General features: G+C 51.0%; 1 protein-coding gene across 1 annotated transcript in view; it reads right to left on the bottom strand.

Moving 5' to 3' along the window:
- Positions 1-25,565, bottom strand: part of CUX1 (cut like homeobox 1) — a 357,827-nt gene that overhangs the window by 177,578 nt on the left and 154,684 nt on the right. Inside the window, 1 exon segment of the mRNA XM_040634894.1 lies at positions 14,921-14,968. Coding sequence (XP_040490828.1) covers positions 14,921-14,968 — 48 coding nt within the window.

The following is a 25,565-nucleotide window of genomic DNA, read 5'->3' as shown; positions in this document are numbered from 1 at the left end:
CAAAACCTGGGGTTTCTCTGTTTGGTTTTCTCTGCGGCTCGAGGCCTCCTGCCCAGGAAGGAGCCACCGCAGGCCTGGACAGGAGGGAACGAAGGACAGAAGCCAGGAGACAGTGTGAAGGAGGAAGGAGCGGTACAGGTAGCCAGTGTGAACAACCGTGAGCCCCTCCCAGCCAGGCCTCCGGGCGACATGCGCCCGCAGCAGGACGCTTCTGTGCTCCTACGGCGGGGGCACGGTGTCTGCTGCTTTTCAAGAAAACACCTACTCCGAACTCTGCCCCGGGAAGATGACAGGCCCTGGGGCTCCGGGTCAGACTTGCCCCCCCAAGTCCCTGGATTCCCGTGGTCTCAGGCCTGAGGATGGAAGGGGCTTGAGTCCGGAGGTGGAGGGGCTCCCTGGGGTGCACGGCTCTGTCCCACGTAGGCGCCAGGTCCTTCCCCCGAGAGCCCCAGGAAAGAATCCTTTCCCTCGTGTGCGCTGACCATAAGCCGCCAGGTTTCTCTCCTGTTATGCTCGAGGGCAAAGCGTAAGTCTCACGGGTCTCCCCATCTTCTGCTACTTCGGAAGCAATTTCAAGACACTTCGAAAGCTTTCTAGAATAAACACTGGCTTCAGTGTTTCAGTTCAGACGGTGGCGTTCAAGTCTAAGCTCTAAGGCAGGCAAGCTGTGTGGCTTCGAGCAAGTTACTTAACTTCTCTGGGCCCACTTCCTCCTCTCTCCAGAAATTATCATAAAACCTCTCAGGGCTGCGCTGCCGTGCAGACGAAATCAGATAATGTGAAGCTTCCGGCACATAGCTGGAGCTGAGGAGATGTTCTCCTTCCTCTCCTTCCTCTCCCCAAGGGCGGCACTCAGAGTTGGGATGTTTTAGCAGAACCCGCTCTCCGGGTTAGTCTCCTTTCCCACTAGAGGGCTCAGCTAGCGCGAGCTCCAGGGAGGGCCCCAGCCGACTCCTAGCCCCTTCCCCTATCACTTGGTCCTCACGATGGCAGAGGACAAGGCCCGCGAACAGTCCCAAGCAGTGGAAGAGCAAGAGGGTCCTAGGTGAGGAGGGGAGCTGGGAGGTCACTGGTCTACCCAGCCAGGTTGCCTCTTCCTGGCTGGCAACTTGGAAGGCTCTGGAAGCTGTATTAGATGACGCTGGTCATGTGCCCTTCCGTGGCAGTCAGTGGAATGAGTCTCCGACTGAGTTTAACCTGGGTTCTAACCTGCAACCCTGTTGAGGCCACTTGGACCTTGAGGCTCGTCTGTGCAGGTGGCTGCCAAGTGTGTGGCTGAAAGTCACGGCAGGGGTGGGTTCCTGCAGTCTGGGAGTACCTGCTGGAGGTGGTGTGCATTTACCGACAAGAGGGTGGCATCTGGCTGGCATAACGAGGCTCCAGGGAGCCACAGGTCCCAGGATGGGTGGGACTGAGAGACAGCAAGAGGGGAGGAGTCAACTGCGTGGAGCTGGGGCGGGGGGCACAGACCTCACCTCCGGGCACCCACCATGCTCCTCGAGCTCACGGCCACCTGCCCAGTCCTGTCACTCTGGCTGGTGATAATGTCACCAGCACAGGGCGGTGGGTAAGGCTGCGGGAGATCATGGAAATGGGAACTTAGAGACGTAAAACACTGTGCAAATAATTACCAGCAAAGAGAGCAGTGGTACGGTCTGAAATAGAGCGGGGGAGAGATGGGACGTGGGCTACTTCGCATGCGGGCAACGAACTCAGCTGGGCTCTCGGCTGTTATCAAACAGTGTCCCCGAGCTCCCTCCCACGGCCACGCACGCACGCTCACGGGCCTCCTTTCGACCATCTGCTCTGTGGTGTTGGTTTCACGTAAGGAATTACTGCATTAAATTGACGGAACATGAGGAAAACCTAATTAACATCCAGACTGAGTTTTTCCAAGAGAAGAGAGACCTGCAGAAAATAAAATATCCTAATAATTTAAATTCTGCAGTATTCAAATAAATACTACGTGACTATTAGAAGTTGGATTGATTCTAGTCCAGGAAAAAAACCAAACAAACCCAACAAACTATGAGACAAATACCACTCCTCATCACCATTCAAATCTATTTCCCCCAATCCTTCACATTTATCATATGAAGGAAAAGAGGCACTGAGAGGTCAACGGACTCAGTGGAAGCCAAGGTCACTGGTAAGTCAGGCCTCAAACGGAGGCCTTATAACTCTGGGCCCTTATCTTCATATCACAACTGCCTCCTGGTCTCACATGATTCCCCGCAAAGTTCTGGGAGTGCAAGCGGATAGAACAGGGCCTTTTTTATGGACAGAGAATGCTTTTGATTTATACACCGGAGGTGTTAACTCTCCACCTTGCCATCCATCCATCCATCCATCCATCCATCCATCCGCCCACCCACCGTTTACTGAGGGCCTGCGGTGTGCCCAGCTCTGTGCCATACGGGACACGGATCCTGCTCAACTGTTAAGCGCCGTGAAAGCAGCATGTGAGTTAATTACCTACAATTACAGACCACGGTCTAGTTCAGGTCCAGCCTGGCACACAGCAGGTGTTCAGTAAATACTAACGAACGAAAGAATGAATGAGTAACCCTGTCCTCCAGAAGCGTATGGCCTGGAAGGGGAGACTGCCATATAGAGCGTGACCTGGGTCAGTGCGACCAGGGTCATCTCCTGGCCTGAACAGCGCAGTAGAGCAACTAAGGGGGTGGCCTCAGCTGGTGACAAGATCATTCTGGTGGCTCCATCAGCAGGGGTTCCCTGACATGGAGCCTGCTTCCCGAGTTGTCAAGGAGCAGAAGTGCAGGAGGCAAGACCCGGGGCTCCTTTCGGGCACTGGCACTGGTCCCTTCAGCATGCAGCACCTCGAATTCCTCACCTGTGACCCTCCGGTCTCTAGAGGCTCTGGTGCTGAGCCAACTCTGCCGACACAGCTTTTGACTCACTTATTCTAGAACTCTCTCACTGCCCCTTCTCCATTCCCACTCAGTTCATTTTCATTCACCCAGTGCTTCCCGGGGCCCCGCTGTGTGCCGGAAAACCATCCGAGCAGGAGCAGGGTCTGCTGGTGAACCTTGCGGGAGCCCCGAGTTCGGGGGGGCCTGTCTCGGGGCCTCCGGCAGAGGCAGATAAAAGCGGGCGAGGGCCCACGGCACGCGGGTCCGTGCTATAAACACCCAAGGCCTCCACCGACGGTTACCGAGAGGATGTTAAAAATAATTATCCACTGAAAATATTAGATTTGCTCTGGATTGTTCATTACATACAATGGCTTAATAGGACTTTTATTGAATAGCTGCAGAGCTCTGGGCCGAAATCAATTTGCCATACACTCGGAATTTTGATGTATGCTGTTGACTTCCACAACACGGAGCAATTTGTAATAGCTTTGGCTGGCTGTTGTTTCCAAAGCTTCTGCTACATCACAAGCATTTATTTCTGACCACAAAATTACATTTATTCAACAGAAAGCAGCTCCGGGTCTTTAAGAGGTTAACTTCTGGAGTGCTTGGCTGCTGGCCAGCCCCCGGCGGAGGCGCGGCGCGGGCGCAGTGGCACACGCGGTGGCGGCCGCGCCGGGCGGGCGGCCGTGATTAATGGGCCGCTGAGTGCGCCCCTTTCCACATGCACACGGCTCGCTCCCCTGCTTCCATAGATCACGGGCTTAGCCTCAACATATCTGACTGAAATTGAATTTGGCTTCTCTCTCAACCGTTCATTTCCTATGTTAGGCAAGGTTATATCCTTTTCTGCATGAGCAGAACCAAACCAGCTGCAGCTTCGGACGAGAGAATGTGTTTTCAATTAGGAAGCTGGCCCGAATACTGAACCACAGTCCTGCCGCTCCCCTAATTGAGCCGTCACGGAGGGGGCCTCCAGGAAGACACCGTACAGCGCCGGGCCCTCGGACGGCACCGTACGGTAATTAAAACACTGTCACCGTCACCACCACGGCCACCGCAACTGCCACCACCGTCCCCTCAAGTACCACACACGTGCAAAGGCCTGAGAGTCTGCAGATGGCTGTGTGGGCTGAGAAACAAGTCCTCCCCCTTCTTCCCTCCCCCCCAGCAAAGGGGTCAGGACAGCAGGTGAGGTTGGGGTCCTCGTGAAGCCCCGTCTGCTCCATCGTCACCTGTCAGGGACACTGGGTCCCAACTCACAGATGGCCCTGGCGCCCCTGCGAGGGGAAGCAGCCTCAACTGTTCTTGTTGAGGCTAGCGGGGAGCCTCGCACACAGCACCCGCCGAGTACTTATTAACGGGGGAGGACGTGAGCGGGTGAGCCATCGGCAAAGGAGGTCTTGCTGAGCGAGCGCGGTAGGGCAAGGAAGAGGGTAGGACGTCGAAGTGAAGATGCGGGCCCTCAAAGGCAAAACGGAGAAACTCGGGCTGGGATGGGTCTTCAAGGATGGAAATGATTCTTACAGGTGAGGAAGAGCCGAAGGTTCTAAAAACGGACGCCATGACTTCAGGAGAAGGTCAGAGGCAGGAAGCCACAAGGCATGTTTGGGGACAGGGAAAAGACCAGTCTGGCCGCAGCAGAAGCCAAGGACTGAAAAGCCTGGAAATACTTTCAAAGCTCCATCATGGAGCTCCCTACCTGCCCATGTCAGGTGCTCGTGCGGCCAGAGCCACAGAACTCGGCTTTGAGAGGAAGTGCCCATGCCAGGAACCCAGGCCGGTGGTTCCGATGAGTGGCTACGCATAAGCATTTGCGGGGGGGGGACTTTGTCAAATTCCTCAGCAGGCCTGAGCAGCTGAATCAGAACCTCACCGGGAGGAGCCGGGGAGCAGAATTTCTGGTAACACGTGGGTGATTCTCACGAAGCCCATTGGTCCCTCCGAGGACCAGTCTGAGGAACCAGCAGCCTGGTCTAATCGTCTCTGACACCACCCTGCCCAGGACACTCAGCACGGCACTCGCTGAGTGTAGACAGGACGGGGACTCGAAGGAGAATGGTAAGAGCGGACCATGCTCCTCATGGGTGGTCCTCTGCCCCTATCTGAATACTCCCAGGGACAGGAAACTCACTCCCTTAGATGAGAGCTCACTCCATTTTTGAGGGGCTCTAACTGCTGACAGATGTCCTCTTCTTTTCTGCTGATGACGGTCAACCCAAGTATCAGTCCACTGAGTCATACTGTTCTTCAGAGCTACGGGGCTCCTTGCCGACTCTCTCGCTCACCCACTCATTTTACAGAAGAGCAAAGTCAGGCGGAAAGAGGCCCGGGAGCTGCCCGAGGTCACAGGAGAGTGAGCGACAGCGCCCGGGCTGGCTCCCAGGTCCTTCCAACTCCCTGTGACATGTTCTCTGGAGTAAAGTACTTGGACGTTCTGGCTTTATTTAGACGTGGCCTTTAGATCTGAGCACCGAAGTACGTTACAGCACAACCGATCCTGGCTACACGACTTCCCTGAAACTCTCCACAACTTTTAACGAATTCATGGACTATTTACCCATTGTGAATCCGTTTCATCTGTTTGTTTATTAAAATCTGTCAAATGGCCCTGCAAGTGTGCACAGGGCCTCGCACTGCCCTGGCCTGCCTTCCTCCCTCATCCCTGCAGCCTTCCTTCTGGCGCCTGGTCACCCGGAGCGCTGCCCCCGCTCAGCCTGGAGCCTGTCTGGTTCTTCTCATCTCTCAGGTCTCCCTCCATATGCCACCTCCCGGCAGAGGCCTCCCTGACGACAATGGTCTCCGAAGAAGCCCCCCTGCTCCACTGCTTTCCCGTCTGAATTCCTTCACAGTACGCGTCCCCGTCTGACATGACCCTGTCTTTACGACGTTTCCCTTCACTAGGACATAAGCTTCAATGCAGCAGGGGCTTGGTGGACTGCGTCCAAGGTTATATCCTTAGCTCCTCTTTGGCCCAGAGCTGCACAAAGCCAGAGGGTTTCACTGAATGAAGAAAGCCACAGACATGAGAGAGTAAAACCCGGCACGAGAGGCGATGTGGAGTTTCACGTGGCCTGGCCACAGCTCTGAGTCTTCACGGTATGTGGGCCCTCAGGACGGAGGCAAGTTTCAAATGATGATTTGGCCCCTCGTGTGGGCCAGGTGGCAGGTGACACAGGCAGGAGGGCGCCTGCAGTTCACCGGGGCCCTGCTCCTCCAGGGGGTGCAGATCAGGCGTGTAGCCAAGTCTACACGCGGTCATGGGTATTTACGCCCACGGGGGACAAGGTGTGGAGGGCAACATCCACGCAGGAAGGGCTGGTCAGAAGAGGAGGGGAGCCTAAGGAGCATTTGCAAAGCACTTTGCATAAGACGAACACCCACTGTCCTTATCATAGACCGGGGAGGGTGACTAAGACGATGGAGGGTGGAAGGCGTCACTTCCCCGTCTCCCGAGACGTATCAGAGACACCAACGTGGTGGTGGGTCCCAGTCCTGCCAAGATCACCCGTGTGCCTCTGGGTGGGTCCTTTCCCTCTCTGGGCGTAGCTTCCTCATCTGTAAAATAAGGATACTGCGTCCCCCCCCATCCAGCCAATGGACACCTACCGCATACCGCACTAGGGCCAGGGGGTGGGTATGCAGAGGCCATACAGACGTAGAAAGTCCAGAGACAGTGGGTGGACACAAACCCACAAAGACAAGGAGAAAAGCACTCTGGATGAAAGGAGAGGGTATTACAAGAGAAACAGGAAGAGGGCCTCGGTTTGGACTGGTAGTCAGAGGAGACCTCTCGAGGGCATCACAGCTGAAGGGAGCACCAAAAAGGGAGTGGGCCGCAGCCGGGCCAGGGACCCTGAAGGCTGAGGTCAGGGTTCCGCGTCTGCCTCAAGGGCACCGGAGCCACGGAAGGGCAGTAAGCAGGAAGTGACGCGCTCTTGCTCCTGGGCGACATGCAGAGCAACAGTGCGGGTGGAGCGGGCAGGGGCTGGAACAGAGGCCGGTTCGGGAACGACTCACTGCAGTGGCCTCGGTGACACATGACAGGTCAGGACAGACTATGGGTGGCAGGGATGGAAAGATGCGGGCAGATGAGGGCGCTGGGAGGAAGGATGGAGGAGAGTGCGGCGGACGGGAGGGAGAAAGTGTCCTAGATTTCCAGCTGAGGCTGCCAAGTGGGTTGCAGGGCCATTCCTGAGAAGGGAAAGGAGGCAGCAGGAGACCTGGGGCAGGGATGGGAACTGGCAATGGGACGGTCATGGGCTCAGAGCGCTCTCCTGTGGATCACGTGAGCGGTAATATGCAAGAGGCAGTCTCCTATGAGCCTGGAACGCAAAGGAGACGGAGTTAGAGACAAGACACCTGGGTTTTCAGCAGACGGGTCCCAGGAGATTACACTGCACAGAATGCCGTCACTCGGAGGGCTGAATGCCAAGGAGCTGCCCAAGAAGACTGAAAATCAACAGCCAGAGAAGTGGACAGAAAACCCGGAGGGCGTACTATCATGGGATGTCAAAAGAAGGGACCAACATCGAGAGAAGCTGTTGGCGGGCTGAACGTCCCTGATTTGAGAGAGCCGAGGACTACCAGGGTCAAGGGAGAGGGCCAGACGCCAGACTGCGGTGGGTCGAAGAGTAACGGGCACACATCAGAGTGGAGAGGGCTCTCTGCAGAAGCCCGGCCCAGAGGGCTGGGGGATAAGGCAGGTGCTCGCCCACTCACGCTGGCTCAAGATGGAACATTCTAGTGATTACAGAATGCAGACGGGCAGAGACTTAACACCCAGGACAGGGGTCTCTGCCGGGCTGTGGCTCCTCAGAACTTTCCAGTGTTGTGAGGACGGGGCGAGCTTATGTTCGGAAAGCACCCAGCACAGCACTTGGACTTGCTTCGTGTCCCACAAATGCCATTCTGGACACTCCCACAAATGTGCCTTCCCCGTCGGCCTTCCCAAGTGCACAGCCTCACCAGAAACATCCACTTGCCCTGAGATTAAAATCTACCATACATGAAATGCAAAGAGAGTGGGAAATATTTAGCGGCTCACACGCAAAAGTACAATCCCATAGCTACGGCCTCAGAAGCACAATTCTTTCTTTTCGAAACAGTAGTTCATGCTTACAAAAGAATATATAAAGTAGAAAAAAACAAAACGAGCACCTGTGAGTAGGAAGACTGCCATGACCTTTGAAACCTCCCCTGTGCCTAGCTATGATAACCTGTATTCTGAATTTCCTACGTAACCTTTTCTTTATGGTTTGATTATGTAATAAAAATATACACATACCCCTAAACAACGTCAGCTCCGTAGTGCCCGTTTTCACGTGTCATTCGCTTTCCCCTGCTAGAACGCTCTTTGCCCATTCTTTCTACTGCTGATGGAAAATGGGTTGTTTCCGCTTGTTTACGAATTTCAAGCACTCCTGCCCTGGCTTCCTGGGGCCCGTGCTTCCGCTTCGTTAGAATTTATACTCAGGAGTGGAAGGGTGGTGTCAAGGTATATGTGCTTCTGTGGCTCTGGTATCTGATGCCAGACTGGTTCTCACAACAGTTACACAAATTACACAACTGTCTTGAGTTCTGGACTCCGGCCAACCTGGCAAATACCAGAAAGCTGTGTTTATTTTAATTTGCCTTTCCCTGCTTATGAGGTTGGGCCTCTTCTCATGTATTTATTGGCCATTCTGATTTTCTCTGAGGATGCTGTTTGTGGCTTTTGCCCATTTTCCTATTGGGATAGGTTTCTTTTTCTTATGAATAGGTAAAAGTTTGTTAATGCTTTCCTAACACTAATCCTTGTGTATGTGGCAACTGTGGCCTCCTGAGTTGTGACATGTGGCCAGGGATCCCCCACACAAGATCTGTTGACAGTCTGGCCCCAGGGAGCACCATTCACATCAGAGACATTTGGTCTTTATTATGAAAAAGATTCAGGTAAGAATGGATTATCCAACATATTAAACTGTCGAGAAAGGTGGAGCCATTTCCTAGTTTACACAAAGGTAAAACTGAGTGAGCAGTGCCCTAGCCTTATAATACCACCTTCTGTAGATTGTCTTTCCATAATTAATAAATAAGTAAACAAAGCTTTTACTTAAAACTTTTAATGTAGTTAAAATGTAACGATTTTTTCCTTTATGGTTTCCTAGAACTCCTACCCAACCCAAAGTCATCGTATTCTAGATTTTCTTCTACAAGGTTTCAAGTGTTGCGTTAAGTCTTCACCTGTAATTTGTGTTTGCATGTGAGGTATGGATCCAATCTCACTTAATTCCATAAGGATCACCAATTGTCAGAGGACCCTTTACTGAAAAACCTGTCCTTCCTCACTGATCTATAGTCCTGTCTTTACAACACTTGTGGCTTCAATATATGCACATGTCAGTTCCCGGCGGCTTTACTACGTCCCATGATTGTATTTATCTACCCCGTGCCACTCACTGTAGCTTTCGCCATCTGGTGGGGCAAACCCTCTACTTAGTGCTACCTTCACCATTACTGACCACTTGCTCTCGCTTATCACTTCTGGAATCAGTTTTTCAAGTTTTGTGAAAAAGTCTGTTGGAATTGGGATTGGAATTACAATGACTCCCTTTAATCAATTTGGGGGAAATTTATTATCACTAATAATAGTGGCAATTTCTACCCCTGCATACCGTCTGTCCCTCTATTTAAGTCCCTCTTAATATCTTTCAGTATAAATGATCAACTTTTCTCCAGAAAGAGTTCCTATGCATTATTATATTTATTTCTAGGTATCCCTTATTTTTTGTTGCTAACTCTAGTTGTATCCTTTTCAGTTTTCTGTCAATGTAGAAACACGTAATTACTTCTGCATATTGATTTTGTATCCAGCATCCTTGTTAAATAATTAAAAAATGATAGTTTTGTTTCTTCTGTGATAATACTTGATCTCCTTCTTGTCTTCCATGGTAGCTGAGACTTCCAGTGCAATGTCAAGTAAAAGTAGCAATAGTACACATGCTTGTCTTGCTCCTGATTTTTAAGGGAATATTTCTTTTTTTTTTTATTAAAGATTTTATTTATTTATTCGACAGAGATAGAGACAGCCAGTGAGAGAGGGAACACAAGCAGGGGGAGTAGGAGAGGAAGAAGCAGGCTCATAGCGGAGGAGCCTGACGTGGGGCTCGATCCCAGATCGCCGGGATCACACCCTGAGCTGAAGGCAGACACTTAACCGCTGTGCCACCCAGGTGCCCCTAAGGGAATATTTCTGATATTACTTTGTATAATGATTGATGTAAGTTTTTAGTAAATACTTTCCCCCAGGTTAAAGACGTTCCCCTCTACATCACATGGCTAGTAGGTTTTTGTTTTGTTTTTATTATCATGAATGGATGCTGAATTTTATCAAATTATTTTCTTCTATTAAGATAATCTCTCCCTTTAATCTGCTAATATTAATGTGCATTAATAGATTTTGCTAATGTTCAACCGAACAGCATTCTTGGGATACACAGAGGTTGATGGATTCCATTTACTAACACTCCTTTAGGGACTTCTATGTATCTATTCACAAATACGACTGACTTTGAATTTTCTCTTCCTGCGCTAATCTTGTCTGGTTTTGGTACCAAGGTTACACTAGCTTCGCAAAAGGAGGTAGGAAGTGTTCTTTCTTTTTCTATTCTCTAAAGGAGTCTGCAAAGAATAGAACTTGTCTGTTTCATGTATGACTGACAGGACACTTGTGAAAACCGTCCCTACCTGATGGAACCATTTCCATGATAGTTACAAGGCTACTCAGGGTTTCCATTTCTTCTTTAATCAGCTTTGGTGCATTCTAGTATTTCAGAAACGTGTCCATTTTGTCCACGTTTTAAAATTTATCAGCATGAAATTGACCGTAATATTCCCTCACTATTTTTTTAATCTCTGCTGTGGCTGCAAAGGTACCCTGTTTCCATTACTAACCTTTTCTTTCCTGATTAGGAAGTCTCTTCAAAGAACCAGTTTCTGGGCTGTTTCTCTCTTGGGTCTTTTTTTTTTTTTTTTTAATAATTATAGATTTTATTACTATTTATATTTATTATTTCCTCCTTCCTGTTCTCTTTGAGCTTATTCTGTTGTACTTCTCTAACGTTTTAAGGTGGGTGCTCATAGGTTTTCAGTCTTTCATTTCCTCCCTGATATAAGCATCTAAGTTATTTCTTAAGAGGATTTTCCTCTCTGAGAACACTTGGCTTAAGCATCCAGCTCCCCTACAGCCAAGAGGAGGAGGGCCCAAGCCAACTCCTCCCCCTCCTCAACCTTTTATACCAGGACCCTTGTCCGGGAGAGAAGCAAGGAGAGGCAGAGACAATTTCCAACACTTCGTGCTTTCCCAGAGACTGTGTCACATCACTGGAGGGACTGTTTGAATTACTGCCTGAATTACTGAATTAAATATTTTTTTTTAAAGATTTTATTTATTTATTCGACAGACAGAGAGACAGCCAGCGAGAGAGGGAGCACAAGCAGGGGGAGTGGGAGAGGAAGAAGCAGGCTCATAGCAGAGGAGCCTGATGTGGGGCTCGATCCCAGAACGCCGGGATCACGCCCTGAGCCGAAGGCAGACGCTTAACCGCTGTGCCACCCAGGCACCCCTACTGAATTAAATATCAACCTTCTCCCCTGCACTGATCAGTTGGCTGGGCTTGTGAAACAGGCAAACTTAGGTATGGTGATCAATTGGTCAATCACTCCATCACATTTGGGTGTGAGCTCAATTTGATGGCTTTGCTATAATGACTCCAAGTGACCGATCTTCAATCAAAGACAACAGATACAGTTATTCACTAGTTTCTTTTAAAGCTATTTCCCGAGCAGAAGGCCTGGCGCCCCTTTCTCCTTATTAATATAGCACAATCTGAAGAAAGGATGGAGGCAAAATGTTTTAAAAACCACCTCCAGAGGCACCTCACTGTTCAATCATTTACTCCCTGGCCATTTTTGAGAGCCTTAAAAGATTTTAGTTCCTGCTGTGGCTGCTGCTGGGAAACGACCAATGAGACAAGGCACAGCGGTTGCCTTCACACAACTTACAGGCTAAAGGGGAAGAGAGACAAAGGGACAGGAGGCTCTTAGCCCGATGACAAATGCGTCACAAGTCGCGTGCGTGCAATGGGAGCACACGGTGGAGGGGACCTGGCCTATCATTTGGGGCTCAGGGAAAACATCCCTTGAGGAAGTGGCATCCAAGCTGAAAGGAGCCAGGCAAAGAGGCGGTTCCGCTCGTGCCAAGCTGGCGAGGATGCCCAACGCGCCTGGGCCTGGAAGAAATTCAGAATGGCGTGTATCCAGCGATAGGCGGTAAGGAGTGTGGGAGTGTAGAAAGGGAGGCAGCTGTCCAATCACGTGGGTCTCACCTCTCACCAGCCGCAGGAAGGAAGGTGTCTGGATTTACCCTGAGAACCACAAGAAAACACTGCAGGGCCTGAGCGGTACCCTGGCCGGGCTAACGTTTCCCATGACGGTACGACACACTACAAATACACCCTCTCGCAGGAACTCTGAAGTCCTGTGTGAATTTCTCGCTGTCTGAAAACTTTATCTTATTCTTTGTTTTGATTTTTCTTTTCAGGATCTCAAATAGCAAAGTAATCTGTACAAATTCCAAGGCAAAGCACATGTTTTTACAACATCATACCTTGTTCCAGGGGGAACGCAAGCACTTTGGGATAAACTCAAAGAATATATCCGATAAACACAACTGTATTCAGCAGGCACTAATGAAGGATACAAGAGCAATTCTCTGATTAGAGATGGCAACTTTTCAGAAAAACAAGCTGAATGGATCCTGCCCCATCGAACCACTGAGACACGCTGGCTTCTGGCCTTACTCATCAGAAAACCGACCGTCATGTGGTCCCCGTCTGCAGCTGCCCTCTCCTATGAGTGTTCCTTCTTCAGAACCAAGTAGGAGTTAGCCCTTTCTACTCAAATTAGCTTACTGGAAAGCACAAATTATTTAATATAAACATAGCAATTAGCAATGGTAAATATTAGCAGTGCTATAAAAATATTTATTTTTCAAATAGCCTTTTTAAGAAAAGGCGAAGAAAAATCTGAATGTCTCTCAGGCATTTCAAATTTAATATATCTGGAAGCATACCCACTACCCCATCCAGAATGTGGGGTAAGCTATCATATAAGTGGGTTACATTCTTAAAAGTCAGAGGGTGTGAAGACAGTTTGACACTGACGGAGGAATGCACATGTAACATACGTGCGTGTGGGCGGCGGATGTACATAAATACATATACGCCCATTCCTGAAGTACAACACATGAACTTGACTGAACCCCAGTTAGGGGTCAGGGCAGTTATAAAAGACGTTTTGAGAGTAACTGGGGAAGATTGATTTGGGACCAAATATTAGCTACCATGGAATGAGTGTTGCTTTCCCAGGTGTGGTACCTGGGCTTACGCAGTGATATTGCAGAACAACCTGACTTTTCGGAGACGTATGCATGCACGTGTTTAGGGGTACAGAGCCGGGCTATCTGCAACTTATTTTCAAATGCCGAACAAAAGGGCAGCGGGAGCAAATGTGGCGAAATGCTAGCAAGAGGGCAGTCTGGGTAAAGGGTGTACGCATGCTGGTTATACTAGTTCTTTCTCCTTTTATGCAGACTGGAAATTTTTCAAACAGAACGAAAAACAAGCAAACCACCCAAACCAGCACACTGAGCTATTTCCGTGGCAGAAACACTAAGCCACTGGGCCTCACAAAAGCTGCTGAACGGGTAGAAGAAGAGATCGGATCAATGCGGGCAGGTGTAAGGTGACAGTCTCACTCAGAAAACCAGGGTTTGGAGATGCATTTGTGAGGAAAGGCAATTCATGTCCTTCCAGACCTGGGATAGTGATACCCCCTGAGCCTCACGGGGCTGAGCACGGGAGGGTTTCCTGCGGCAGGGGATGGTCAACAGGACAGCCTTCTGTGGCGTCCCTCCCGAAACCCGCAGTGGTGCCAAGCGGTCCCTGCTCCTTCCTGCACGGCGCCCTCACCCTGTGTTGTCACCTGCTCACTGAAGAATCTGCCAGAGGGCAGCCCCGACCCCTGCCTCTGGAGCTCTGGGCCTAGGATGCCGGTGTCCTTAGCCGCGTGTCCCAGAAGTCAGCTGGCTGGGCCCACTGCCTCCCGCCCCTCCTGAGCCTGCCATCTCACTTCCTCAAATCCCGCCCCCTCCCCGTGCGCTCTGGGCATCAGGAAGTTGCAAGAAAATAAAATTCTCAAGACGCTACCGACTTGGGTTCTTCTGAGGGCGCTGAAAAAGTCTCGCTCCCGCGTCTCAGTATCATTACTGCTGCCGTCGTCCCAACGGGAGAAGCTAAGAGCCGGGAATGGCTAACCACAACAGTAACAAAATGCCTGGTTTTCTCGAGTTCACTGAGTCTCCACAAAGGCCTGAGAAGGAGCCGGAGTGTCACCCACCTCAATGGCTCACATCTCCGAGGGCTGCCCTGCCACCTTGCCAGATGGCGCGGTCCTTCTCTGGAAGGACCAGGAGAAAGCTTTCCCTTACGCTGAGCCCAAACTTCCTCCTCGTGGCTGCCCCTTGTTCTTTGTTTCAGGCCTCAAGCTGGTGAAATCGCTCTTGCCCCAGTAGCTGTGCATGAAAGCACCAGACTGCCCCACTCCATCCTTCCCACGCAGGAGGCCGCACGGCGGCCGCGGCCCCAGGCTACCTCGGGGAGCCGGTGAGCCTGAGGAGGTCCGTGGGCTCCTGAAGGCTGCAGTGTGGACAAACTCAGTCCACTGTGGGAAGCACAAGCGTGCAGGCCGCTTCGCCCCTGAATCTACCACATTTTCTTACATTCCAGCTATGGCTTCACCTTCCATATGGGCTTTAATTGAGGACCCAGTGGAAATATCACACTGCGAAGCACAAAATCCACATGACATTGAGTTAGTGCGGCTGGGAAGGCTCCATCTGGGCAAGCACCTTCTGTCAATGGCAGTTATTTAATGAGAATAAAAAGAAAACGCAATGAACTATGAAGGGTGGCTCAGGATATTAAATAAATATAAATGCTTACCTCCCCCTGGAAGCTCTTCAGCAGTGGCGCTACCTGCTTGCGCAAATCCTGGAGCAAGAGGGGTGGGTCAGGAAACAGCCATCAGAGAAGGAAAGAGAAGGGAAACATTCGTTAAGGCCTCCTAAAAACAGCTTTGAATTCAGTGATGATTATCATTAGATAAAGCAATCCTGGTACCTCCCCTGTCCGTTTCCTTCACTCATACGACATAAATCATGCCGACTGGTGCGCCCCAATTGAAATGAACTTACTTGGGAATACCACTAGATTCTTCTTCTACCCCAGGCCCGGCTACATACCCCTCATTCTGAATGTGCTATGGACTCCAGTGTCGGCCAGTGTCAGGCTGAGATAAGCGGCTTAGTATAAAACAGAGATATTCTATTGTACATTTGACTTGTTTGTATCTGAAAAGGACCTGGGGCCACCGTCGAGCATTTTAGCTCTTTCTTTTGAGCACTGTTACTGGCGGATACCTCTGTTTTGAATCCGTGTCTGATGCGGTCGGTGGAAATTTCATCCCAAGCCACCAGGACCCCTCTCGTAACAATGGAAAACCCCAGAGGGAAGGCTGTATGATCTCCTTGAGAATATTTTCTTTCCAATGAAGTGACTAATGCACAACACAGTGATTACAGTCAATAACACTGTTTTATAAACTTCAAAGCTGCGGAGAGACGCGATCTTAACTGTTCTCAACACAAAAAAGAGATGACAATTATGTAACGTGATAAAGGTGTTAGCTAACGCTACCACAGCATCAATACTGCAATATGGAAAAGTACCAACCCAACCCACGGTACACCTCCACCTTACGCAACATTACGTATCGACTGTATCTCATTGAAAAAAAAGATGAATTGAGAATGTGCTTCAAAGACTTTGCAATAGACTGAAATAACGCAACTTCTCCTTCACCGAGAGATGGGCAGATGACGTATTCACTGAGCATGACCTACGTGCCAGACCGGATTTCATAAGTCCGGGCCAAAGCCAGGCATCTACCTATTCTCAGGTTCCAAGCCTGATGCACACACCAGCTGATGAGGATTGGCAAACACGGGACACGGACCAATCAACCCATAACACAGGAAGGAGGTAAAGTATTCTTTCAGGATAAGAGCCCAGGTGCTATGGGGAGAGCACAGAGGAAGGATAAATTCAGAGGAAGGGGGCGAGGGGCGGTTTCACAGAGGAAGCGGCAGCTGGGCTGGGAAGGCAGGCACGATCACTGCAGGCCAGGTCTCCACGTGTCCGTCTGTGCGCACACCACCTCGAACCCGCTGTCAAGTACACAGATGCTCCCGGGCAGGTGAAGAGCCCGGACTTCTGTCTACAGCTCCTGGGTCAGAACCTGGTCCATTAGGTGGAAGGCAGCAGGCAGAGCCCTGATTCAGAATTCTGGCCGGGCCACTCGCTCTCTGTGGGGGCATGGGCTGCCATTCTACCTAAGCTCAGTTTCCCCTCCCCACCGAGCTCAAGGGTAACCGAGTCTTCCCTGAAACACAATCATCGGGGACAGCACTGCTCCTGGCGCAGTTAAGTACTTAATAATACGAACCACTTTTACTATGATGAGTAACATCATTCAGGGAAAAGTGTTCCAGCAAATTCAGAGTTATCCTGAATCCATCTGAGCATGCAGAAAACAGCCTTCTCGGGCACCAGGACCTTCAAGCCTCGCTTGAAGGTGGATGAAGAGGGAAGCCCCGCACCCCACAAGGGGTGGGAGATGACCCCTCAGCCTCTCCCGCTCTGGGATGCTGTGATTCTCTAAGCAGGCCCGGCCCTGGGCCCGCTCCGCCCCCCGAGGTGAGCCGCCCTGTCAGCCGTGGGTACACAGGAGCAGGAGCGGCACCTGCTTGCTCCTCTGCTGACGGACAGACAGCATTCTGTGCTCCTTTAGCCAAGCCCCTAACCCAAGGGCCCTTCTTCCATCCTAAGCTCGGAAACCAGCTCGCTCCCTCGGGGAGCTGAGCGGTGTTAGGAAGAGGAAGAACGGCTCCCACTGTTTCCTGCTCCTGTGTCCCTGGTGGTCTTCCTCTGGGCCAGGGCCCTTAACCACTCTGGGTCGTGAAGCCTTCTGAGAATCTGAGGAAAGCTACTGACTTTTCCCTCTGGGTTGTAACTCTATGAATGATTTCACTGTGGCCTTCCCGAAGCCTACCCACACGACCCAGGTTAGGACCCAGGTTAGGACCCAGGTTAGGAACCAGGTTAGGACCCCTCGTTTCGGCCTGTCCAATATGTAGCCACCAGCTTAATTAAACGTAACTTAATTAAACTGAACTTAAAAATTCAGGTCCTGCCATCGCAGAAGCCACCTTTCAAGCACTTAGCAGCCACACGAGGCCGGCGGCCACCATGCCAGACAGCACAGATCCGGGGTGCCTCCGGCCCCGTGGAGCGATCTATTAGACTGTAAGCTCTCTGCCGAACACAGCTAACCTGCATTGCTTTGTACCATGACCCTGTACAAGTATTTGATGGAAAAGTATTGTCATTTTCCTTTTAATTGTCCATTTTCCCATACGTCGCATCCCTAAGGGTGATACCATTATTTCCCCGGAGAAGCCAGTACTTCTGTTCCTGCCACATCCTTTTCTATGTTCTTACACCAAGTTCACTGACAAAAAAAACAGTCAAACTCTTTACCAGCCTCTTCCTAAATAAATAAGGCCATCTGTGGTAGACAGCCCCCAAAGGTACCCGCATTTTGATTCCTGGGACCTGGGGTTCTACTAGGTCAGAGACTCTGCAGATGTGAGTAAGTCAGGGACCCAGAGTTGGGGAGATGTGCCTGGATGGCCCAAGCGAGCCGGAGGCAGGGAGGAGGGCAAGAAGACTCCCTTAGCCGGTGTTCCTCTCAGGAGGACAGGAGATACAATGTACACCGAAAGGGATAAGTGGGGGACCAGAGATGAAAAGGGTGAAGAATGAGGGGGATCACCGTTGGATCCCAGCCAAGATCAATGGTAAAAGCCCATGTCGTAATCACAAGAGATGAGCCACGCTCCGTCATCAGAAACCTGCAACCAGTCACGACGCAGAAGGTCTAACGTGAACAGCCCACTGTGTGTTGGGGACAGGGTGACACGGAGGGCAGGGTGACCGTAGAGAGGGCCTGGGGACTCGGGGGGGGGGGGCAGGCTGGTCCCCTTCCCTCCTCCCCCTGCCCCGGGGCAAGGACAGACGGGCAGGAGGAGCGCACTGGACTGCTCTGGTCACAAAGTGCAAACACAGGATGATGGATGGAGTTTGTCTGTTGTTGGTTTTCCAAAAAGGCTGACTTTGAGGAAAGCGACTGGTTAATGAGGTGCGGCTGTATTCTCCAGTGTTCTCACCAAGCAGCCTGGTGCTAGGGTACGCATCCTAGGCGGTAGAGAAGAGCTGGCGAACATTCACGAAGCCGTGACCGCCTGGCCCGTGGCACGCAAACCCAGCTTCCGCAGATGTGCTGCGAATCTTCCTCTCAAGAGGCCACGAACCAGGGCGCCTGGGTGGCTCAGTCGGTTAAGCGTCTGACTCCTGATTTTGGTTCAAGTTATGATCTCAGGGTCATGAGACTGAACCCCGTGTCGGGCTCTGTGCTCAGCGGGGAGTCTGCCTGAGGATTCTTTCTCCCTCTGCCTCTCTCCCTGCTAGCTCTCTCTCTAAAATAAATAAATAAATCTTTTTTTTTTTTTTTAAGATTTTTATTTATTTGTCAGAAAGAGAGAGAGGGAGAGAGAGACTGAGCAAGCAGGGGGAGCGGCAGGCAGAGAGAGAAGCAGACTCCCTGCTGAGCAAGGAGCCCAATGCGGGACTTGATCCCAGGACCCTGGGATTATGACCCAAGCTGAAGGCAGATGCTTCACTGACTGAGCCACCCAGACGTCCCTAAATAAATAAATCTTAAAAAAAAAAAAAAAAAAAAGAGAGAGAGGCCACAAACCCATGTTCATCTACTATGTAAAAATAAGATGTGAACAGTTCGAGGACGGTAACTCCAACATGACGCTTGTCCAACAACCGTCGGTGGGTACCGTGGCCCCTTCCAGGCCTGGGCTTCAGGATGGCCCCTCGCTTTCCAGGGAGCTATGGCTGAGCTCCCGCCCCACCTGCACGTCGTCTGCAGGCCTGTCTCGCTAGCTCTGACAGCTGGTGGCTCCTGATGGCCCCTGGGCTCTGGAGAGGGGACTCCTAAGGCTTTCCACATGTCTCGATCTGGCTACTGAGAGTCGGAAGCAGCCAGGCCCCAATGTCACAGGACGTGCTTCCTGTCGCTTCTCACTGTACATCTGTATAGACAGCTGTGATGGTAAGAGCGCATCCTCGTCTTTCCAGACTGGGGGCTGCTTGAGGGCAGGGAGCGGGTTTTAGTCCCCCCACCGCCCCCCAGCTGGCATCTCCAGCATCCAACACCAGGCGGGACAATATTTTGCTGAGGAAATCAAGGCATGAGAGGCTTTAAACCTTGCGCGGGTCCGCCATTCCTTTCCCCGGAGGGTCAGTGGCACCCCACGCGGTACAGGGGCAGGGCTGCAGGCGTGGCCTCCCAGGGCATCAGGTGCCCTCTGTGGCCCACGGCCCGGCTGGCACCGACACGAGGCTGCTCCCGAGAGACTGAATGCGATGTCGGGCTGCATTTACAGGGGCGCTGATCTCAGTCCCGTGCGTGTCTGGAACGGGGGGCCTGGCACACAGGGGGACCTCAGAAGACACGGAGTGGGTGCAGGAGTGAGTAAGTGGAAGAAACGTGACTAAACAATCAGTCCTTCAGATTGTATCAGGACCTGGCCGTGCGACAGGGGCCTGCGTCAGGGCCCAAAACCAGACGCTGACCACCTACGTGACTTAAAATTTCCCACGGCTGTACTGAAAAAGCAAAAAGAAATGATGAAACGAATACGTCCAAACTATTTTCACTTCCCATGTAATCAATACAAAAATGATTTGAATTTATTATAACTTAGTTATTTAATTGACAAAGAACGATACCTCTTTTTCTGGTGTTAATAAGCCTCTGAAATCTGCATTTTATGCCTCGGCACGTCTCACTTCGGACCGGCCACATGTCCAGTGCCCCCGCCCCTGCCCCCCGCCCCCCCACCGTCTCATGCAGCAGCTCAAGGCTAAGAGAGGCAGTCACAAATCAGGGCTCTCCTGGGAGAGAGGGTCGAGGCTGGCCAGCCCCCCTCCCAGATGGTCAGAGGGAGACGTGAAAGAACAGGAATCAAGAGAAGCAGGAGGAGAGCAGGGGAACAGACGCGTCACAGATGTGAGGTGCGAGAAAACCGCTGGGTTGAGCAGCCAGGGAGTCCTGGGGGCGTTGAGGGCTCCCCGAATGGAGAGGGGGTAGAGAGCAACCTGTGAGGGGCTGAGGTGCTGGGGCTCTGAGCTCTAAGGAGAGAGTTGGGGACGGTGGGGAAGACGGTCTCGGGCCGAGTTAACACCAGGTCTCGTGACTGAGCATGTGACATGCAGCAGCCCCGCCGACAGAAGGGACAGACACCCGCATTTTACAGCTGAGGAGACGTGAGGCTCAGGAGGGGAAGAAAACTGGTCCAAGGTCGCACGGCCGGCAGTGAGGGTGTAAGCCCGGCTCTCCAAGGCCTGTGCCACAGCAAGACTCTGTAAAGGAATCCATCACCCTGGCCAGGTGTGGGCACAGGGGTGACATTTGGGGACTGCCTAGACAGTGGCATGCGGTGGAGCACACATGGGTTACTCAAGAGTCTTACAATGGGACCAGACTCAGAGGGGAGATGCTGACGCTGGACAGGGTCACGGAATGTGAAAGGTGGCGGGGCCGAGGCATTTGGGACCCCCGTAGATGACAGAAGAGCAGGCAGGGCGTGAGTGCAGGGAGGCCTTGGTGCGGGTACGAGACCCGGGTGCCCTCGAGGTCGCTTGCCCTCAGTTGACCCCACAGCCTGCCAACCTGGCTCCGGGCCTGCCTCACGAAAACACCAGCGTGGACAAGTAGAAGAGACGAGAAAAGCGTTCCTGTGTCCTGTCGCAGCATTCCGGAAGGCAGAAGCGCCGAGCCTTCCATCACGACTGTAAATAAACTCATCCCCACTGGCCCTGCTCTGACCAACTCACTGTATTCGCTTAGAGCACAACCATTCCTTTGGACATAGAAACATCGCATGACAGACTTGCTCAAATCACCTTCTAGATATATATTTTTACACTCTTTGTTAACGATTTTATTTATTTGGGAAAGAGAGAACGAGAGCCATGTGCATGAGTAGGGGGGAGGAGCAGAGGGAGAGGGAGAAGCAGACTCCCCGCTGAGCAGGGTGCCCGATGATGAGGGGCTGGATCCCAGGACCCCGGGATCACGACCTGAGCCCAAGGCAGACGCTTCACCAACGGAGCCACCCAGGCGCCCCTCAAATAACTGTTTAGAGATTAAAGCTGGATGTGTGTTTGTACTCACACATATACGTATATTTGAAAAACTTTAGAGGAAAAAAGGCACTAAATATTCACACCCAAACACATACAACCGGTATGTTCGTAGGTATTTCAAGTCACCAGCTAAAAATCCCCCATTCCAATTTTATTTTTGGCAGTTTGAGAAATTCCTTATCCAATTCTGCCACCTGCAAATATTATCTGCTTTCGTACTAAACTAAGGAGTCGGGGCCGAGGATGCTCACTTCATGTGACCCCGGGCCGCCCCAGCATCATCAGCGAGCACATGACATGATTTACTGTCCTTTCAGAACGCGGTGCCCTTTGCTGTCTGCACAGCACTGCCAACTGCAGACACAGCCATGCTGGTCCCCACGTGTGTCTATGTGCCCTTCTCTGCAACTGTAAACTGAAGAAAGCGGGGGTCAGGCCAATGAAAATCATACTGCCGTGAACTGATAATGATGGATTTAACACAAAGATTAAAAAAAAAAAAAACCACTCTGTAATCTCGGGGTACCCACTAATTACACTGACAGGTTTCGCAGCACAGTTTTAAATTCGCTCTGATTTTGTACCTTTTATTGAGCAAAAAGCAACAAACATCTTAACACATAGAAAGTGATGTCCTTGAGATTATTAATATCAATGTCTGTTGGCAAAGCCAGAACAGCGCATTTCAACCTTCTCTCCCTTGAGTGCATTCCAAATAATAAGCAGTGTTTATAGAGAGACGCTTCTAGGTGAAAAGGATTTTCATTGTTCTCCAAACCACTGATTCACAACTCACTTCTGAGATCAGAAAATTGAACGGCAAAATGCAATTGAGGAATTTTCTGTATAATGATGACTCCTGGAGAAAATCGTGCTGATTTAGAAGCCAAAAACAGAGCAAAACAAAACAAAATCACCACGTGGCGTTCACATGCACCTGCGAGGCATGACATCCTAAAACACAGGCCCTGGCCGCAGTGTACATCTTTGGCTTTCTGCCCATTCAGGGCACTGGGGTGGTCTCTCGGGAAGGTTCTGTCCCCACCTTGGAGCCTGGTATTCCCTATACGCCCTGCCATCTCTCCCATCCTGCGGGCTGGGCACATCGCAGAATCCCACGCCATAGATATCGAACTGGTGGCCGGTAGGGTCCACCTCTGTGTCCAGGAAAGAACGGTGCCCAGGACACGGCTGTTTAGGCTCAGAAGGACAAGCAGGGGAAGGGAGATGGCTCACTGTCAGGTGTCAACAAAAGGCTATGAATCACAAACACATCTCCAATCATAAAATGGTCCCTATTTCCCAAACAGTCTACAGTCCAGACTTTTCAGGGTATTTTGCTCAATTCTACAAAGTCCCTTTCACTTCTGCTCCACGGTAACCCACATGCATTTCTCTGAAATGACATTTAAGATTCAGGACTATCTGATGGCATCTCTCAGAGGTGCCTCATCCCCTATGGTGACAGCCCAGGAGTGGGTTCTGTCTTCTCTAGGGACAACCTGGCCTTCCCAGGAGCACGGCGGGGGGGACAGGGTGTGGGCAGCGGAGGGGCTGGGCCAGGTCACCTCTGAAGGCTCCACTGGGGCTCTCACAGGGCTGCCAACACCCCTGGCCCGAGGGCAAGCGCAGGAACCTTAGGCACCCAGCCCTGTGCCGAGGGCAGTGTCTCTACCCCTTCAGGGACCCCTTCAGAACCGCTCGGCCCAGGGCTACTGCCCCCTCCCCTCTCCCCTGTCTCAGTTCACATTTTGTTCGCTGTGTTTGGGTGGCGAAGGCTGGGATGGCTGTTAAGGGTGTTCTACCCTTGATAGAAGCCACGGTAGAATGTGACCCTGGCTCGCACTGAAAACCCTAGAAATGCTTATGCGTTAGGTGATTACCCGCCCAGGGCTAAAAAAGTGAGCTCCGAACGAGTTTACTAACCCCTCGTTTCTCCCTCTCTACTCAGACCTCCAAGCGAGACGATTCTGACTTGAAAAGGTTTTAGGTATATATTCAAACGAAGTCACTGTAATATGGCATATTTCATTAAATGTGGTATCGTCACCTGTAAGATGTACCACTAGTTTCTGCTACATTTTTTTTTTTTTTAAGTAGCGTGGGGCTTGAACTCACAACCCTGAGATTAAGAGTGCTCCCCGACTGAGCCAGCCAGGTGCCCCGATTTTAGGCGACATTCAGGAAAGAGTGCTGCTAAATTAAACTGGGATGTCACTGACTTTACTACTCGCTCTGCTTCTGAAGACGGTAAGACGACGCGTCCAGTGTAGGCGTTACGATCGATAAAATATGGCTCGCTGATGAACGGACGTTAAAACAACAGCACCGGAGTTGTTCTTGTCTGGAAACCACAGTGGCCTATGTTTAGGTATTGTGGCTATGTTTTTCAAAAGGGTCCTTGTCTCTTAGAGAGATATCCAAAAATATTTATGGATAAAATTGATTTTTGCTTCAAAATAATTTAACGGGGAGGGGGGTGATGGGTGAGAAGACGGAAGAAAGGAGTGTGTTGGCGGGCCAATGGCGGTCACAGATGGATGACGGCACACACGCAGGGGTTCGCTGTGCTCTACACCCTATCCTGTGTTATATTTGAAATAGAAAATGTTTTTAAGACACTAGATTCCACTCAGAGACACACGAAGCCTTCAGCCGACTGATCACAGGGAACAGGCTGAGGTTGGGGGGAGGGACTCTCTCTCTTAAATTACAAGCTATCAGCTTGTCACCTGTGCCCTTCATCAGGTTAACCTGGTGACGGAAGGGTCACCTGGTCCAATGTCCTGCCCAAAGCAGGAGACCCTCTGTGGTGTCCTGGCCTCCCGAGGCCACTCGGCCCCTACTGGGACAGTTATGGCGTGAGAATGAGCCTCAACGTGGGGCCATGGCTTTCCCATACGGGGGGCTACCAGCACTACCACCAAAAGCAGATATTCGGAGGAAAGCTGTCCTGAGGGGGCACGAAGCCTCTGACTACCAGCAGCAGTTCACTAATGAATAATTCACAAGCGTTGGAACAAACCTCAGAGCAGATTCGAGGGGATTCCACTCTCACTTGCTCTATGATGCGCTTTCTGGAGTGGCGGTCATGAAGGAAGCTGCTGCCCAGACCCGTGGGTCTGCCCCGGGGGTTGGGGACGTGAGCGGCTGAGGCTCAGCTCCCCCTTCAGCCTGTCCAATATTCGTGAACACCACTCATCTCGCTCCGTAGACTGTCCTCTCCACCCCACGTCTTCCCTCTGGACCAAATGCCACTCTAGGCCTCCTGCCTCCCGAGTCTACAAACAGTCAGGTTCTAGCCAGACAGGGGTAACCAGGACGGAGTCATTTCCTTTGCAAATCAAGAAATTCCTCTCTGGAGTATTTTCTTAAAGAAAAATACAAATACATTTGATTTCAGAAACAGATCTGCCATTTATAAAGGCATTAAAACACAGTAAATACAACATTAGGTTAGACATAAATACTACAGTTTAACGAACTACCACTTGGCCAAAAAGTGATTATAAATTGGTGATTTTGTTTCCCCCACCGAGAGACTCATCAGACTGAAATAAGAAAATGGTCTCTTTTCTACAGCTTAAAGCCAAGACTGGATACTGTTCAAAACCAGCGAGCTCCTGATTCTTTATTCCGATATCTTTGAGGTTCTAAACCATCCCGAAGATGTCTGAATCATCCTGATTAGTGAAGGCCAGCCTTATTGACCGTAACAGTCCGCTTTCCTATTGATAAGCCATCTCTTGTCTACAGATACCATCCACGCGTATTTGTCCAGTGTATTTTTCCAAGGTCCTGGTGGCACCAAGGAAGGAATCCTAATTATCTGGAAAAGAAAAACTGTTCTTGGGACTTATTTCCCTGCATGTCCTTTAGATTCGAGGAATTTCTCCCTCACCGGGTGCGCCAGGGCACAGCCCAGGTGTGGAGGCCTGAGACCCGGACGACACAGACGGCACGAGACGCAGACTGGCGCGCTCAGCTTTAAAATACAGTTTGGCGCGAGGTGAAGTTTCCCTTTGTGCCGCGATCCTGAAACCTTCGCTCCCGGTCTTATTATCTGAAGATGAATCACGCGCCTATCGATGGGAACACCCTACTTTTGGTTACTTTTATTATAGACGGACACGTCCTCCCTCCAGTCTCCGGGATAGAGAAAAAGGTAATGTTAAATGGCATTTCGGCTGAAGTGTTAAATAAAAAATATCTTTCTATACAGCAGCAGGCAGTATGTCCTGGCAAC

Source organism: Ursus maritimus, unplaced genomic scaffold, assembly GCF_017311325.1.
Source record: "Ursus maritimus isolate PB19 unplaced genomic scaffold, ASM1731132v1 scaffold_2, whole genome shotgun sequence".
NCBI lineage: Eukaryota > Metazoa > Chordata > Mammalia > Carnivora > Ursidae > Ursus > Ursus maritimus.
The sequence above is the reverse complement of the archived record's forward strand: the minus strand, read 5'-3'. Positions and strand labels throughout refer to the sequence as shown.